At 33.6% G+C, this 19,486-nt stretch overlaps 1 protein-coding gene across 3 annotated transcripts in view; it reads right to left on the reverse strand.

The window, feature by feature from the left end:
• Positions 1-19,486, reverse strand: part of LOC111052015 (low choriolytic enzyme-like) — a 95,446-nt gene that overhangs the window by 3,759 nt on the left and 72,201 nt on the right. For all 3 annotated transcript variants that reach the window (XM_039437213.1, XM_039437211.1, XM_039437212.1), the window contains one exon: positions 5,449-5,582. In XM_039437213.1, the coding sequence (XP_039293147.1) occupies positions 5,449-5,582 (134 nt within the window). The remainder of the gene's footprint in view (positions 1-5,448; positions 5,583-19,486) is intronic.

Genomic DNA, 19,486 nt, shown 5'->3' on the forward strand with positions numbered 1-19,486 from the left:
GAAAAATAATGTAAAACGATGGGTGAAGGAGGCTAAATATAACTATTATTCAAACAAACTGAATCAATATGATAAGAATCAAAAAATGGGAAGTTCTTCACTCCTTGCTGCCCGGGGATAGTAAGATCAACCATGAACTTCATTTGAATGAAGAAGGTAGTGTTCTAACTGATAGTAAAACAGTAGCAGGCATCTTCAATGAATACTTTATTCAGGTGCCTAAAAGGCTTTCGCAGTCTTGTCCTCCAATATCAGATGATTTGATCAAGCAGTACTCCGATGAATTTAACAGTGAACATTGTACTAAGAGTATTTTCATGGCTCCTGTAAGTGAGGCCGAACTTTCTAAAATTATAAAAAATCTTTCAATAAATAAGAGCTCAGGAATTGACATAATTACAGCCAGAATACTAAAAGATAATCTCCCATATTTCTCTAAAATATTACTCCATCTGTTCAACTTATCTATAGCTTCAGGTCAATTTCCAGACATCTTAAAGATTGCTACTGTCATACCAATTTTCAAAAAGGGACATCGGTTCTCAAAAAGTAACTATCGCCCAATCTCTCTCTTACCTACTCTATCAAAAGTTTTTGAAAAGCTGATTAAAAAAAGATTATTGCATTTTTTGGACTCTCACAATTTCTTCTCAAAACAACAATTTGGTTTTAGACAGAACCTCAATACAGAGTATGCATTGCAAAATTTTCTAAAAACTATTTATCTTGGTCTGAATAGAGGATGTGGGGGCAGGGCTGCGGGCCTTTTTATTGATATCAGTAAGGCATTTGACACAGTTAACCACAGTTTACTGCTTCATAAGTTGTGGAGGGCGGGCATTAGGGGGGTGGCGTTGGAGTGGCTGAGATCATTTTTGCAGGGTAGAAAGCAAGCTGTTAGAATTGAAAAGGTAACTAGTTATCTGATGGAAATCCACTATGGAGTGCCACAAGGCTCTGTCCTTGAACCCATCTTATTCTCGGTTTACATCAATAACTTGTTCAGGGGTAAATTCAAAGGTCAGATAACAGCTTTTGATGATGACACTGCCCTGGCTTATTCAAACACATTAGATCATCTTCGGTTGGATATGCAACATGATCTCAATAAATTGACATTATGGTTCACCTGCAATAAGCTCTCAATGAATGTTCAGAAAACCAATTACATTTTGTTCAGTCTTATGGGTAGTCTAAGTTTTGTGGAGCCCATTCAACTGCATACGTGCATTTGTAATTCTGATTATTGTAATTGCCCAATTGTTAAAGGTGAGAATACAGTCAAATATTTGGGTGTTTTCCTTGACCAAAATGTGTCATGGAAAGCCCACATCTCATACTTGAAAAAGTCATTGCATTTCTACCTGAGAACTATGTACCAATTGAAGGGTCTTTGTAATCTTAAAGCTTTAAAAGATGTCTACCATTCATTTGCTCACTCTAGAATTAATTATGGTTTGAGCTGTTGGGGTGGCACCTACTATTCAATTATGAGTCCTATAATAAAACTCCAAAAATCACTCATAAGGATTGTAGCAGGAGTGGGTCGCCACGATCATACATTCCCCCTTTTCTGTAGACTTGGTATCCTCCCCATAAGACATTTGTATGTGCATAAAGTCTTGTCAATTTTCTATTTAGTGAGCGGGAATGATGGCGTAACTATTGATTATTGTGATTCAGTTACTGGCCCTTATTGTACAAGGCAGGCTGATGGGTTGTTTGTCCGGGGTGTCAGGCCAAACAGCACTTTATTTAAAAAAAACTTTTTTTTTCTAGCACCAAATTTTTTCAATCAGTTACCTTCCTCAATGAAAACCCTTTTCAACTGCCACAATAAAATAATAAAAATGAAATTGCATCTGAAAAAATGGCTTCTTTCAATTAGCACAGAAGGATTGAAAGCCATGTACTCTGTCACTGCCTAATGTATCTAACTTTTGTGCACATTGTATGTACATAACACTGTCCTCTTGCAAAACAAAATTATTTAATATACACATGGACTATTACAAAAATGATGTACATAATATCACGCTCATACGATAATTATATCTTGATTTCCATATAAATAAATCTATCTAAACTATTACTATGGAGACATATATATATGTGTAGGTATATATATATATATAATATATATATATATATATATATATAATATATATATATATATATTATATATATATATATATATATATATATATATATATATATATATATATATATGTATTTAGTTTCTATTTTTCATAGAACTAACAGTTTAATTCAATGCTTGTTTTGTCCGGTGCTCCTGTATGCGGACGTGACCTTTCTCTTAAGTTCATTTGCATACAGTAATGACTTATTTCTGCATGTTGTATATGTATTATAACCTTTGTAACTTGTTGTGAATCTCTATCTTGAGTTGCTGTCCACTGTTATTTTATTGTATATTTATAGTAGAGTAGTCTTTTTGATGTATTTTTCGTTTGCAGTGTAGCTCTAGTAGAGTAAGCCATTAGCTGTATTGTTTTTTGTTTTTTTTTGCTTCTTTGTTTTGTTTTTTTTCTCATTGTATTTCTATAGTGGAGCAGAATGATGATACTGCATGCTTAGTTTTCTATTACTTTTAATTTTCACATGTTTTGTATTTTTTTGTATTTTTTTCACACAGGAATAAAGTCAAATTTATTATTATTATTATTATTATTATTATTATATTATTATTATTATTATATTATTATTATTATTATATTTTAATACTCTTCAACTATCCAATTATTGACAATACTATATTAATCAATTTTATAAATTGTTTGACTAGGCTACTATTGATTACTGTTGAAAATAGAGAAAGAAGATTTTAGAATTTAATATGGAAAATTGGCTACGGTATCTGCTCCCCTACAATAATAATAAAATAAATTATAATGACTTATTTCTGCATGTTGTATATGTATTATAATCTTTGTAACTTGTGAATCTCTATCTTGAGTTGCTGTCCACTGTTATTTTATTGTATAGTAGAGTAGTCTAAAAGTAGAGTAGTAGAGTAGTCTAGAGTAGTCTAAATATTTACAAGTAACACAGTGTCAGAACTTCAACAAAGTTATAAGTCATAGAAAGCAACTTCAATAATAATTATGTTCCCCTGGTAGAAAAATCAAGTTTTCGAGCAGTTTTCAAGTCCGCTGCGCTCAAGGTAAAGTATGTATATAGAATAGCTTACTATAGCTATTATAGCTATATTCTTGTGCTGCGCTTGCTTGCATTTTCAAAATTGACTATCTGCTTCCCCACAATTATGTTTGCCTGGTGGTAGAATTGTGTTTTCGAGCAGTTTTCGACCGTTGCTGCTCGTTCCATTTTCGTTTGCTGCTCGTTTCCTCCATTTTAATTGGCGGCTGGCTATCTGCTTCTTCCCAATTTGCCTGGTAGCAGAATCGAGTTTTCGAGCAGTTTTCGAGTCCGCTGCGCTTGCCTGCTCACTCGTTCGCAGTTTCAAAATTGGCGGCTCTGCTGAGCTATATCGAATTATGTTCGCCTGGTAGCAAAATCGTGTTTTCGAACAGTTTTCGAGCAGTATTCGAGTCCGCTGCACATCGTGCGCGATGTTTTTTGTTTGTGCTCTTCTTCTTCCTTCAATCTCTATTCCAAATAGACTTACTTAAATAACACTTAAATTCAAATGATGAAATAATGTAGCTGCTAAATTTATTGCATGGGCAGAAAAATAATGTAGGCTGCTTAATTTGCATGGGCTGAATTCACAGAGAAGTGAAAATTTGGGAGTATATTTGAGAAAAATTAGATTATAATTTATTCTCCTTACTGAAAGTGGAGGTGGATGGCTTTCAGCAAAAAAAGAAACATGGGATAATATTATAGTAGTTATTATATATATATATATCACTGTAAGATGATTTCAGCTTCAACTAACTATATGGGCCTTGGTGAGGGAGGGGTAAAGATGTAGAGAATGTGAAGGATTATGGAACCCCAGATGGGGTTCCACCACTCTAGCACCTTGGGTTGTTGGGACGCTAGGCCTGCTGAAGAGAGAGAGAGAGAGAGAGACAGAGAGAGAGAGAGAGAGAGAGTGAGAGAGAGAGAGAGAGAGTGAAAATTTTGAATTGAATTAATTAATTGTTTTAGACAGCGAGAAAGAAGTTGAAGTTGTCTAAAAATTTCAAGCTTGAACTACTCGTTGAGCGAGCCGCTCTGAAGTCTGAAGAAGACAAAAAGCCCGAAGAAAAAAAGTTGAAGTTGAATTAAAAAGGTATGTATTATATCTATGAGTATATTTCATCAGTTTTATGTAGATTATAGGGTTAAAATGGGTTATAGGTTATAGGTTAAAATGGGTTGTCAATGGTTGTTATTATGGGTTATTTATTAATTATGGGTTGTCAATTCTGTGTGATACAGAACTTAAAAAATTGAGAATTTAAAAGATTGGCTGTTCACCAATATGAGAGAGAGAGAGAGTTGTTTTGTTGCTTAAGCATACTCGGATATCTTGTTTTTCTGCAATTCTGTTCGCCTGGTAGCAGAATCCAGTCGGCGAGATGACTGACTCCCTTTTAGACAAACAAAACAAGAGAGGGAAAAAGCTGCATTTTTGTTTGATTGAAACCCATCGTTAGTTACACCCTCCCCCCTCACCAAGGCGAAGTTCGAAACTCCCAATGCTCGGCTCCAAATAAAATTAGATCTGGCTGACTGACTTGATTGACTGACTGAATCTGACTGACTGATTCTTTCAAGGATACTACTACATATTCTCTTCGTTCTGCCAACTCCTTTTCTCAATATTTTCACAGTTTTTCATCAATATCTAAGATCAATAATCTGAAAACACCACAATCTTTAGCCTAATATTATATATTGAGATGTTTCATAGCTAGTAAGGCATAAGAATTTATTGCTATGTAGCATTCTTCAAAAATATTCAAGTTTTCAAGGAATTTTATTATTATGTTTTCAAAGTTTCGTCGTCAAACAATTTTATTAGAACCAAAAATCCAATGTCCTGCTGAGCCCATAGATTTCTCTGCAGGTTCAATTAATTAAGGACTTTATTATTATTGTACGATGTTGCATTGAAACTAAATAATATAAAATATATCACAAAGAATATTATCCATCACTTTTTTGATCTTCAATTATTATTATATTCTCTTCGATCTGCCAACTCCTTTTCTCGATATTTTCACAGTTTTTCTATCGCAAGATCAATAATCTGAAAACACCACAATCTTAATATTATAGTGAGCTGTTTCATAAATCTCTTACCCCAATCCTTACCTACCTCAAAATCCAAAGTTTAAATAGTAAGTCCAAGTTTGAATCGGTACGAATACTTCATGATTTAAACTGAACATTTTTTATAAATAAGTACAACCTGATATCTGGACAGGACACTGAAGGATATCTTATAATGAAGGATATAAAGTCATAACTCACCAAAGGAGTGATAGTTTTCTTTCCATTCTTTGAGAATGCATGTGAACTGTAATGCATGACACTCTCGTAGTCATAGCCAACATTGAAATCAGTCACTTTGAATGGACTGTACTTTCTGAAGTTTCCTCTCGTTCCTGTGAAAAAGACAATTTTAAAGTTAGATTGAAGACAAATTCTGCAATGATTACCTACAAGTAATGCAAAGGGATACATACAGAACGGGAAACGCTAAAGCACAATATAATCAATATTTCAAAATGTGTGGCTTGGAGCACCAAAATAGAAGGCTCCTAATGGATTTTGATGATAATTTAACTCAAATATATGATACTTCTTTAGTCATGGTCCATTCAATCAACACGGAATGTATTTAGTATACATTATCCTCTTTGTCTTAAAATACAATCATAATCATTATAATCACTGTACATATGAGCATCATTCATTAGAGGTATTCGCAATGTTGGATCTATATGAGCTATTAACTTCTGCTATTGAATGAACGGATAACTTCTTCAAAATTATAGCATTGATTTAGGATCCCAAGTCAATGTTATATAGTAGAAATCGAACATTACAAAAAAATATAGTAGCTAATTCTAGTTAGCAAATAAATCGATTAAGGGCGAGACCATATTTATTTATTGAAAATCGAAAGAGATAGGCGTTATTATAGTCCATACAAAATTACTTTCGTCTTGGAAAAATATGCAAAGCAGAGAAATGGAGGGAGATCAGCCAATTACAGTGATGAATAGATTCATCTATTAGTGATGCATCTATCGGTGATGAATACGGTCAAAGAGGCTGAGATAAAAAATGTGAACAAACATGAACGGATTGAACTCTCTGCCTCAATTAATTGTATTCCTACATTGTCAAAAACGGATTCCATCGTTGCGGAGCTAGAAAAGGATAATACTACCTGCTTTGTCGAATGATAGACAAGGATAGTAACATCATTGCAAATATCACACTGCCATTATAACGTGGACCTCACTATATCAAATATTCATGATTGCATTCTGTTGCTTGCATAATGATACAGTATCAAAAAGTATTACACTGATTCGTATCAATATCGCTGCCAACGCCATCTAGCAAGTCAATACACAACTACATTAAGCTTTTCTCTACTCATTTTTCCGTAAGTGTAACCTTTATTTAGGTATTTAAACTAATTTGTCGAATTTTTCATCAACTTTTGCAATCAATAAACATTCTCTGATAAGAAAGGAACATCTAGTATCAATTTAAATGTCATATGTGTTGAATTTATCACTCATAACTGACAATTAATCAGCTAACTCTCGCCAGAGTTTTGTGGAAACGTTTATAATATTATAGAAAAAGATCTAGTCTTTGTGATACATGCGTAAATCTGAAAATTGAATAGAATCATTTTTTTGGAGAATCAATGTGATTAAGGTCTCTTTGGAGATCTTTCACTTTGATTCAGTCATATTATATATTATTAATCAAATCAACATGAATTGTACATCACGTTATATGCCTGAGGAGTGGAGGAAAGTTTTAGTAATATCTCTATTCAAGAAGGGAAGCAGAAAAGACCCGAATAATTATAATAATAATAGAGGTATTTATGCGCTTGTTGAGCAATGTCTATAAATTGTACAACAGAATTCTGAACAATAGACTTCGGAAAATGTACTTCTATTAGAGGAGCAGGCTGGTTTCAAAAAGAGCCAATGTTTCTCATTGAAACAGATCATAGCAAAAAGAGTAGAATTCCATTTAGAGACACACCTTGCATTCGTGGACTACGAAATAGCAACATGAAATTTATATACATCGGCACATTTAATGCGAGATCAATCTTGGGAGAGGATAAAATTATGGAATTGGAAGAAGCAATGGAAGAAATCAAGTGGGACATAGTTGGATTGGCGGAAATAAGGAGGAGCTTTGAAGAAATAGTGGAACGAAACAGTGGACATATCTTTTGCCATTCAGCTGCTATTAGAGGAAACAGAGGGGTTGGATTCTTTGTTAACAAACAGCTTAAAGGTGGATTTTCAGAATTCAGAGCTGTGTCAGACAGGATTGCGCTTCTCAGAATCAAAATCGGAAACAATAAGTTGATGATAGTACAAGTACATGCACCGACTTCGGTCAGCTCAGACGAGGAGGTGGAGATGTTTTACGAAGCAGTAGAGGAGATAATTGCTCAGAAGCGATGCGGAGAAAAATTAATCATTATGGGAGATTTTAATGCAAAGATTGGATCAAGTAACAGTCTTTTATGAGCAATTGTATAAAAAAGATAACCCCAACGAAATATGTACAGAGACAGATAGTCTTCAGGTGGAAATGGAGTTTCAAGGATTAAGTATATTGGAAGATGAAATAAGACATGCCATTAAAAATCTTAAAAAAGGAAAAGCCCCGGGAAAGGATGGAGTCACATGTGAAGCAATAATAACAGGAATGGAGAAACTCATAAAACCACTCACTATACTATTCAACAAGATTCTAAAGGAAAAGGTTATACCCAGTGATTGGAAAACAAACAAGATCATAATACTGTTTAAAAAAGGATCAAGGTTTGATATTAAAAACTACAGACCGATTACTCTCTCCTCAGTTATATATAAGATATTTGCCTCAATCATAAAAAACAGGATAATAAATAAAGTATATGAAAACCATCCAACTGAGCAGGCAGGATTCAGACCGGCTACTCTACAACTGATCATTTACAGGCTGCGAATCAGATTATTGAGAAGTGCACAGAATATAGTATACCGATATACCTGGGTCTAATCGATTTCCATAAAGCGTTTGACAGTCTTAATCATTGTAGGATGTGGGATGCACTAAGAGAAACGGGAATAGATAGAGAATATATAAATGTTATTAGAAGTTTATACGAGAACACGGAGGTATATGTCGAGCTTGAGAGAAGAGGGAGAAATATTAAAATAGAGAAAGGACTCAAGCAGGGTTGTCCACTGTCCCCGGTTATATTCAATTGTTGTTTGGAGTATATATTTCGCAGATTGGAGTGGGAAGGCAGAGGGCTTCGGATTAACGGCCAAGAGCTCACGAATCTCCGATTTGCAGATGATGTTATGATCATAGCAAGCAGCGCTATAGAGATGAAGGGAATGATAGAGGAATTAGTTGGTGCTAGTGAAGCGATGGGTCTCCATCTAAATGCACAGAAGACAAGAATAATGACCAATGCAGAAAGAATAAGTGTGCAAGTAGGCTGCGGAAGTATTGAGTATGTGGAGGAATATGAGTATCTGGGTCAGATTCTATCATTCACGAATAGAGCGGCAAAGGAAGTGAAACACAGGATTGACAAAGGATGGAAAAAGTATTGGGCTTTGAAAAGAATATTTAAGGGAAACTATTCCAACAATCTAAAAGCGAGAACTCTATCAATGTGCGTATACCCTGCAATACTATATGGAGCGCAGACCTGGGCACTCACAGAAAATCAAGATAAGAAGCTGGAGACGACGCAAACTAAAATGCTGAGAAGTATTCTTGGCCTGAAGCAAGTACAAAGAGTTACAAACAGGGATATATTAAGGAAAGTAAAGGTGAAGTACTTGCAAAAAGAGGCTCATGTAATGAAATGGAAGTGGGCCGGACACGTAGCGAGACTGCCTGAAGATCGATGGACAAGGATTTGCACGGAGTGGGTACCGATGGACAGGACCAGGAGACGAGGACGGCCACCGACCAGATGGAGGGACGAGTTGTGCCAGAGAGTGGGCCATGCATGGGCGACTACGGCCAGAAATAGGCAATTATGGGCTAAAATAATAAAGAAATTATGATTGTAAATATATTTTGTAAACAGATTTTTATGATTGTAATTAATTAATCAAGGACTGTCAACCTCAAATACCTCGTTAAGAGAGGCTTTTGTTCATGTAATGAATGTAAATAAAGCTTTATTATCCTCTTTGTCTTAAAATACAATCATAATCATTATAATCACTGTACATATGAGCATCATTCATTAGAGGTATTCGCAATGTTGGATCTATATGAGCTATTAACTTCTGCTATTGAATGAACGGATAACTTCTTCAAAATTATAGCATTGATTTAGGATCCCAAGTCAATGTTATATAGTAGAAATCGAACATTACAAAAAAATATAGTAGCTAATTCTAGTTAGCAAATAAATCGATTAAGGGCGAGACCATATTTATTTATTGAAAATCGAAAGAGATAGGCGTTATTATAGTCCATACAAAATTACTTTCGTCTTGGAAAAATATGTGTGCCGGGCACTCTCTTTAATTCAGGCCTTCTCCCAAGTTATAATAGTAAATTTAATACGCAATAGACTAGAGCCATTATTGTAAGTGAGTTAGCGAAATAAATTATTTTCTCTCTCTATTATGAACGGCCATGACTTCGAGTTCCCCATGATAGATATTTAAAAATTGTGGCTCCGAGTCGTCGAGGAATGTAGATTATGGAATTATCTCTAAAACTTAGCCTTCTTGTCGCGACATAAAATGTGATAAGTTGGAAAACAGCAAGCATTGAAATTATAACAAACTACCGATTTTGCAGTTACTATTTGGTCCAAAGGCTGTAGAAGCCACGCGACGATTGGTCAAATTGATTCCATTCGCCCAATAGGAGACCTGTTTCTAAATACAGTAGTGGGGCGATTCCCCAGCCGACAGACCAGATTACGTTCCGGAGGACACTTTGCTAGGAGCAATACGAGAGTAAAGATGTAGTCATTATGTTTCGCCCTTTTTGGGCAGGTTTACAAGTTTATATCATTTGTAGGAGCTAGTTTTATTTTTTATTAATGTTTAAATTCACTAGTAGTGCCATGTCCTGAAAGGTTTAATTGTGTTTCTTCATCATGTACGAATAATTGTTTCTTCAAATAACCGCTAAGGTACGTAAAATAAGGTTAAAATATAATTTAGGGAATTTTCAATCAATTTTGAAACTTCCATAAGAGTATTGAATTAATTAAGCCTGTTATTTTTCAAGTTAATAATATTGATTGAGAATAATCCTTTTGATTTTATTAGTGATGGAAGATACTTATAAATTTTTTTCTACAGAAGTATGGAAAGCTTTCAGTTACGTTACATTTGAGTTATTGTTTCTGGAGATATATTATCGTAGAGTATTGCTGCAAGTCAGGAAGATAGCCTTTAAATTGGAATGAAATTTTTAAGATTATGTTCATATTGAGTTTATGACATTTTATAATTTTATATTTTTTTTAGACTCTGTTTTCTTATGTCATTAAGGCTTTCGAATAATTTGGTAAATTTTTATGATAGAAATCTTAATAGACAAAGAAGAAAGTTTTTCTTTTCCATGAAATTAATATTAATAAATGTTGGCTAGCGCACAAGTTTCCAACAATACTAGTCGAGCTACTATATGAAAAATTATATTTGATTTTGCAAACCAACCGAAAAATATCATAAAAGTTAACATCATAATTAATGAAGTATTCATTTTTCTAAAAGCATTATATTAATTTATTACGAGTGTTTTCATAAAGTTGGATTGTATATTAATGACACTCTGGCAAGTAAATTTGTTTTAAATCTGTTAAATTTTGAGAATGAAATCAGAACGTCAAGATAAAATCTAAATTAATAACAGAATAAACTCCTGTTTTAGCTTTTGATGAAGTGTAGGAAGAGTTAGAAATTAATGCTGTAATACATTTATTTACAGCGGTTCATGTGTGTCCCCAAACCAACTTCTTGTACTACCACCCCTTTGGTTCCGCAACTTTATGTAACACCGCTTCAAGACACCCGTTCAGACGACAGGTCTAGGGACGTAAGAGGACGTCGCCGTCAAGCCAAATTCAACCAGTAAAAGCTCACCGCCAAAAACAAGGTACTGTAACCCCGACGATAAAGCAACGTACAGACCAACGAAAGTGCAGTGTAGTGAAACAAAGGTTCATTCGAGAATGTCAATCAAAAGTGGGGATTCAAAATTATTATGAAATGGGTTATATGGGTTACTATCGACGAAACTTGGGTTCAACGGGCTTTTCTTTCTTGAGTAATTTTATGTTGAAGTTAATTATTTGTTATTTGATGACTGATATTGTTTGGTTTTGTGACGTATTGCTATCTAAACGGGGATAGTAATGCGCCCCCGAATCAGATGAAGAATGTCAACAAAGTAACATGAAATTGTTGTTTCTGTTGTTCGATTTTAGTTGCCAATGTTTATTGAAACTGTTTGTATTTTTCAATTATTTCAAATTGTAGTGATTTTCTATAGTATAAACCTATTAAATCAGGCATGGCAAGATTAATTGAAGTTTTCTTGACTCTAGCCCGTTCACCTGCATGAATTAGGTATAGACTCAGGTATTTTCTAGATGTGCCGGCCTATTTCTAAATTCTAAATTTTATTCAAAATTATCTTATCTTCTTAGGCACACAACTGCGCCACTCTGCTGTCTAGAGATATTTAAATCTCTGGAATTCAAATTTTCTAAAAATTTAAATTTTTCATAACTTACTCTAATAATACTAGATCAATTTTTCTGAGTCTATACTTAATAATTCATTCTGTGAACGTGTTAACTGTCAATATTTTGGGTTTGGAGTTGAATGAATAATTTATAGTTGCTACTCCAATTTTTCTGATGTTTAAATAATTGTAGATGAAACAGGAAAGTTATTCAGTTATGTTAAACCATTAAAATGATAATCTTTTGAAGTGCTTAAAGATAAAGTCAAGTATCATTGATGCTTAAGTTGAAAGTATTCTGAAACTTCATATTGAAATTGATCATTGATATTGAAAGGTTTAACGTTAGAATAAAAATGAGTAGAAGAAACTAGGACATGTGAGAAAAAACTGATTCTAAGTGCTGAATAAATTTTTTGCATTCTGTAATTCCATGAATGATGATAGAAATTATTGTAATGTCAACGTACGTATTCTGGTCTCACGTCTGGTAGTTGAATATCATTATAGTAGTAGTGAAAGGGAATATTGAGATTTTAAAGGTCAACCCAAGTAAATTAGGAAAATTCGGAAATTATTATGGGAGAATGTTTGAGGAAAATAGGAAATTTTTTTGATAAGTTTAGGTAGATCGAAGGTAATCAGAGAATAAATAGGAAACTGTTTTATTAGTTATTGTTGATATGTAGTTTTGAAGAGTTGATGAGTAGTTTTGGCCTTGAGATGTTTAAACTAAATAATTGGGTATTGTAGATTAAAGTTGAAACGATAATCAAATCCTTGGGAATTTGTATGAAAATAAGTTGATTCAGATGAGGTTGTTAAGTCCCTTTATCAGTAATGTTTATTCTCGAAAAGGTGAATCAGTTTTATTATTGGAGATATTTTTTTTTTAGGTGTGATTTTTGCGGTAGGCATGCATAGTGATAGGGTAAAGATCTGTTGTGTTGGTGACGTTTCCTGTAGGCTGTGGGAAATTTTTTTTGTTTAGTTGAGACTCAAGATTTAGAGGAGGACAAGGGGATGTCCTGCCCGTGTGTGTTGTTGTTGAATTTAGGTAATCGGCGTGAGTGTAGGTCCGTGTCCAGAGAGAACGGAGCACTGCCCGATAGTTGTCCATGTAACAAATCAAGGAATTTAGCTGTGACTAACCTTGCAAATTTGTACGGTGGAATTGTATAATTTTAGCGAAAGGCACCGAAGATGGTGTGAGCTAAGATTTTTTTGTATCTAGTAAACGGTCTGGTTCATTCGAGAGTTATGGGGCTCGTCAGTAGAATAACGTAAACCGAAATCTAGAATATTTAGTGAGTCTTCGCAGTGATTGTAAGGAAAACAATCAGCGTGATGCAGTTTAGGGAAGCCCAGTCAAAAGGTTCGTTAATGTTTGGTAGGAAAGTCAGCCGCAAAAACACAAGTAAAAATTGGTAAAAAAAAGGGGTATTATTGAGTTTAAAGTTGCTTAGAAATTTGGTTTGGTAACGAAAATTGAAGGTTTTAGACAATGAATATTTAAAGTGATTAGTTAAGGTATACAAATAAAATAACAGAGAAACTTTTTCGAGTACCTAGGTAATGTTAAAATGGTTATCAGTGAAAGTAAAAATAAATATTGGAACACTAATGAACGGGTTAAATTAAAATAAAATTAACAGTGAAACTCTTCTAGTTGAATTTGAAATAAAAAGGGAAAATCTCTTGAGTTAAGCATGAGTTTAAATTATTCTGTAGTTAAGAGTCGAAAGGTTGATTAAAAATTTAAATGGGGATATAAGGTAGAAATATGTAGGAAAATTCGTGTCAAAAAGGAAATAGAATTTTTGTTGGGAAAATTAAATTGAGGTAATTAACAGTAGTAGGACCCTTTAGAGATAAGTAGTCAAAAAGAATTAATAAATAAAAATAAAGGAAAATCTTTAATGAAATGATCAATTTTTTTTTAATGATGAATAGTAAAATTGCAATCAAGTTTTCCATGTGAATAAGTTGGGATATTTTGAGCTCTAGTTAAATATGAAGTTTATTGTTGAGAAATAATTATGTGAGGCTCCAGTAAGGTTGAAAATGTCAGTGAACTTGGGAATCAGTAATAGTGTAATAGTAGTCTATTAATGTGTTAATGTATTGGTAAATTTCATAATGTTGATGATCAGAAGTCAAGCATTAGCAGTCCTAAGCTAGTTGATCGAGCTGAATTTTCATGTTATTAAATCATGGAAAAGTATGCTTCCAGTGTTTAGAGAAAATGTCACGTACTCTAGTGAGAAGCGAGATACAGAATTATTATTGTCGATAGCCTGGCACTCGATCATAGTTTTGTTTTGACTAGCGTTCTGTCGTAGAGCTTTCCTTCTAGAATATTATAATGAAAAGTGTTTTTCTCATGATCGTAGAATACAGAATCATGCTTGAGGCATGTTGAAAAATATCCGAAACAGATCAAAAAAAAAAATAGGATACAGATCAGTCTATTGAAGGCAAGATTTTTTGTCGTGAGTTATAATTGGATAAGCTTTTTGTGAGGATGGCGCCACTCTGTAGCCTTGTCCCTATACACTCAACGAGATGATTCCTAATGAATGAGAAGGAGAAAGGAGAAAAAGAGTTATGATAAAGATATTTACCATATTTGTTAGAAGGATTCATTACGGGTTCATGAAGGGTTTATGAGTCAAAGATTTTGTTACGTGACAATATAATGTATATAGAAGAAATTCCGGAATGTAAATAACTTGCGCAACTAGATTAGTCATTAAATTATGTTATTAACTTCGTAATATTAAATATATTTAGGTAGGTGAATTAGGTTTAATTTTATTTCATGCACGGCTGCATACTCGTGGTAAATGATTGTACAGTTTTCCCACGGTAGTAGATAATTGATTGTTTGGTAAATCGGGTGATGATCAATTTTTGAAGTCATAACAGTCATAATACTATGTATGTAAATGATGTCTCTAATAATAATAATAATAATAAGTTATTTAGCATAAGACGATTTATCATAATATTCTATACTATACCCATTTTCAATAGCTTAATACTCATCCATTCATAGTTAAGAATTATACATTCACATAGTTAGGAGTTAGTACATATAGATAAAATATATTCCCATTCATAAAATAATAAGAATAATGTCTAAGGCCTCATATTTTATATTCTATTCGCTTTATATTTCATCTTATTTTGTTGATATCCCTATTCTTTATTAGTTTACCTTCCATGATTAATACAATTATAATCTTATCATAGGTTTATTCAGTTCAACTGATTCCGTTTTAGTTCACTTTAATACAATTCAGTGATAGAGATTTCCTGCTGGAATACAATAATGGATAGAAATTTTCATAGCTACGGAATGTACATCAAGCGTGTGTCATTGCTCTCCGATGACTCGCTAGCGTTGCAGTTTCAACCATTATTATCTTTGAATCGTAGTCTATGTAGAATAGTATTGCCTACTGAATTGCTTTATATTGTTAAAAATATGTTGCACTCTCAACTCTATAGTAATGATAGTTAGATTTCAATACATTCAGCTGAGTGAAAAAGTTTCATCCTTTACTATTATGATCAAACGTACTTCATATTTTACAACAGCAGAGTAACATAGAACCAATTAAAACTATGATGTCTTTTAAACGTTTTCCCTTGTTAGAGTTTGCCAAGAAAATAACCAGGGACTCAATAAAGTGATTGAAGTATTCAAGATTATTATACTCGGTCCGTCTTTAGTACCTACTTAAAAGGTGGACACGCCCATATTGTTTTGTCCCGACTCTTGCCACAGTTTTAAAGACTCTTGCCACAAATCTCAATTAGTTATACATTTTGCTGAATTTCGGAATGATTAAAGAGATTTCTTTTGAAGAGGGCCCGCTTCAAATTGGATCCTACTATCAATCCAGAAATTCGACTCTCCAAATCATACAGAATGCCTCTATGGTAACATATCCTGATTAGATTTCTTTTTGCGTGTTTCACACCGGAAGGAAGGGGAGTGTGCCGGGCACTCTCTTTAATTCAGGCCTTCTCCCAAGTTATAATAGTAAATTTAATACGCAATAGACTAGAGCCATTATTGTAAGTGAGTTAGCGAAATAAATTATTTTCTCTCTCTATTATGAACGGCCATGACTTCGAGTTTCCCATGATAGATATTTAAAAATTGTGGCTCCGAGTCGTCGAGGAATGTAGATTATGGAATTATCTCTAAAACTTAGCCTTCTTGTCGCGACATAAAATGCGATAAGTTGGAAAACAGCAAGCATTGAAATTATAACAAACTACCGATTTTGCAGTTACTATTTGGTCCAAAGGCTGTAGAAGCCACGCGACGATTGGTCAAATTGATTCCATTCGCCCAATAGGAGACCTGTTTCTAAATACAGTAGTGGGGCGATTCCCCAGCCGACAGACCAGATTACGTTCCGGAGGACACTTTGCTAGGAGCAATACGAGAGTAAAGATGTAGTCATTATGTTTCGCCCTTTTTGGGCAGGTTTACAAGTTTATATCATTCGTAGGAGCTAGTTTTATTTTTTATTAATGTTTAAATTCACTAGTAGTGCCATGTCCTGTAAGGTTTAATTGTGTTTCTTCATCATGTACGAATAATTGTTTCTTCAAATAACCGCTAAGGTACGTAAAATAAGGTTAAAATATAATTTAGGGAATTTTCAATCAATTTTGAAACTTCCATAAGAGTATTGAATTAATTAAGCCTGTTATTTTTCAAGTTAATAATATTGATTGAGAATAATCCTTTTGATTTTATTAGTGATGGAAGATACTTATAAATTTTTTTCTACAGAAGTATGGAAAGCTTTCAGTTACGTTACATTTGAGTTATTGTTTCTGGAGATATATTATCGTAGAGTATTGCTGCAAGTCAGGAAGATAGCCTTTAAATTGGAATGAAATTTTTAAGATTATGTTCATATTGAGTTTATGACATTTTATAATTTTATATTTTTTTTTAGACTCTGTTTTCTTATGTCATTAAGGCTTTCGAATAATTTGGTAAATTTTTATGATAGAAATCTTAATAGACAAAGAAGAAAGTTTTTCTTTTCCATGAAATTAATATTAATAAATGTTGGCTAGCGCACAAGTTTCCAACAATACTAGTCGAGCTACTATATGAAAAATTATATTTGATTTTGCAAACCAACCGAAAAATATCATAAAAGTTAACATCATAATTAATGAAGTATTCATTTTTCTAAAAGCATTATATTAATTTATTACGAGTGTTTTCATAAAGTTGGATTGTATATTAATGACACTCTGGCAAGTAAATTTGTTTTAAATCTGTTAAATTTTGAGAATGAAATCAGAACGTCAAGATAAAATCTAAATTAAATAACAGAATAAACTCCTGTTTTAGCTTTTGATGAAGTGTAGGAAGAGTTAGAAATTAATGCTGTAATACATTTATTTACAGCGGTTCATGTGTGTACCCAAACCAACTTCTTGTACTACCACCCCTTTGGTTCCGCAACTTTATGTAACACCGCTTCAAGACACCCGTTCAGACGACAGGTCTAGGGACGTAAGAGGACGTCGCCGTCAAGCCAAATTCAACCAGTAAAAGCTCACCGCCAAAAACAAGGTACTGTAACCCCGACGATAAAGCAACGTACAGACCAACGAAAGTGCAGTGTAGTGAAACAAAGGTTCATTCGAGAATGTCAATCAAAAGTGGGGATTCAAAATTATTATGAAATGGGTTATATGGGTTACTATCGACGAAACTTGGGTTCAACGGGCTTTTCTTTCTTGAGTAATTTTATGTTGAAGTTAATTATTTGTTATTTGATGACTGATATTGTTTGGTTTTGTGACGTATTGCTATCTAAACGGGGATAGTAATGCGCCCCCGAATCAGATGAAGAATGTCAACAAAGTAACATGAAATTGTTGTTTCTGTTGTTCGATTTTAGTTGCCAATGTTTATTGAAACTGTTTGTATTTTTCAATTATTTCAAATTGTAGTGATTTTCTATAGTATAAACCTATTAAATCAGGCATGGCAAGATTAATTGAAGTTTTCTTGACTCTAGCCCGTTCACCTGCATGAATTAGGTATAGACTCAGGTATTTTCTAGATGTGCCGGCCTATTTCTAAATTCTAAATTTTATTCAAAATTATCTTATCTTCTTAGGCACATATGCAAAGCAGAGAAATGGAGGGAGATCAGCCAATTACAGTGATGAATAGATTCATCTATTAGTGATGCATCTATCGGTGATGAATACGGTCAAAGAGGCTGAGATAAAAAATGTGAACAAACATGAACGGATTGAACTCTCTGCCTCAATTAATTGTATTCCTACATTGTCAAAAACGGATTCCATCGTTGCGGAGCTAGAAAAGGATAATACTACCTGCTTTGTCGAATGATAGACAAGGATAGTAACATCAAAGTTAAGCAAATACTGTCATTATAACGTGGACCTCCCTATAGTAATACTTTTTCGCGAAGCTATAAATATGACGCTGGTAGAGTCTCTCATATTGTGTCGTTCTTACCCTCTCACCCGGCCAAAACAGTAATCGGCTTGAGTAAACAAAAATTGGCTTGAAATTTGGATCATAAACGACCTACACCATGGGATTATTTCTTATGCTATTTCTTTTCTGGATGTTAAAACCGAAGTGAGATTTCCTATAAAGTTAGCCTAGTGGTTTTTGGGGCATTCTGTATTTAGCAAGAGGAAGTTTTGCATGTACAAAATGTACACATTTTGCACACGTTTATGTACACAAACGATTAAAAAATCATAACTAAAATATAATTATAAAAGTACGACCCTGACTGGACTGGACTATTCCTCCTATAGTGAGGTCCATGTTATAATGGCAGTGTAGGAAGATAGGAAAAAGGGTTGCCAGATCTCACTCAGCCTTGCCACCCAAACAGCTGGTACTGGTATATCTGATCAATTTAACTGTTCATCATTGTTGAAAATAGTTAATCATATTTAATCTGTCAAGAAAATATATTTTTAAAGATGTAATAATAAATTTTCATGTTTGAGATAAAATATTTCATCGAAATTAGTTGAATTTCTACATTGTTGATAAACGATGTGGCAACATCGCAATGCGTGAAAGAGATAGCGCCATCTTCTTTGTTGAACGATAGACAAGGATAGCAACACCATTGCAAATATCACACTGCCATTATAACGTGGACCTCACTATATCAAATATTCATGATTGCATTCTGTTGCTTGCATAATGATACAGTATCAAAAAGTATTACACTGATTCGTATCAATATCGCTGCCAACGCCATCTAGCAAGTCAATACACAACTACATTAAGCTTTTCTCTACTCATTTTTCCGTAAGTGTAACCTTTATTTAGGTATTTAAACTAATTTGTCGAATTTTTCATCAACTTTTGCAATCAATAAACATTCTCTGATAAGAAAGGAACATCTAGTATCAATTTAAATGTCATATGTGTTGAATTTATCACTCATAACTGACAATTAATCAGCTAACTCTCGCCAGAGTTTTGTGGAAACGTTTATAATATTATAGAAAAAGATCTAGTCTT

This window comes from Nilaparvata lugens, chromosome 10 (genome assembly GCF_014356525.2).
Source record: "Nilaparvata lugens isolate BPH chromosome 10, ASM1435652v1, whole genome shotgun sequence".
NCBI classification, from domain to species: domain Eukaryota; kingdom Metazoa; phylum Arthropoda; class Insecta; order Hemiptera; family Delphacidae; genus Nilaparvata; species Nilaparvata lugens.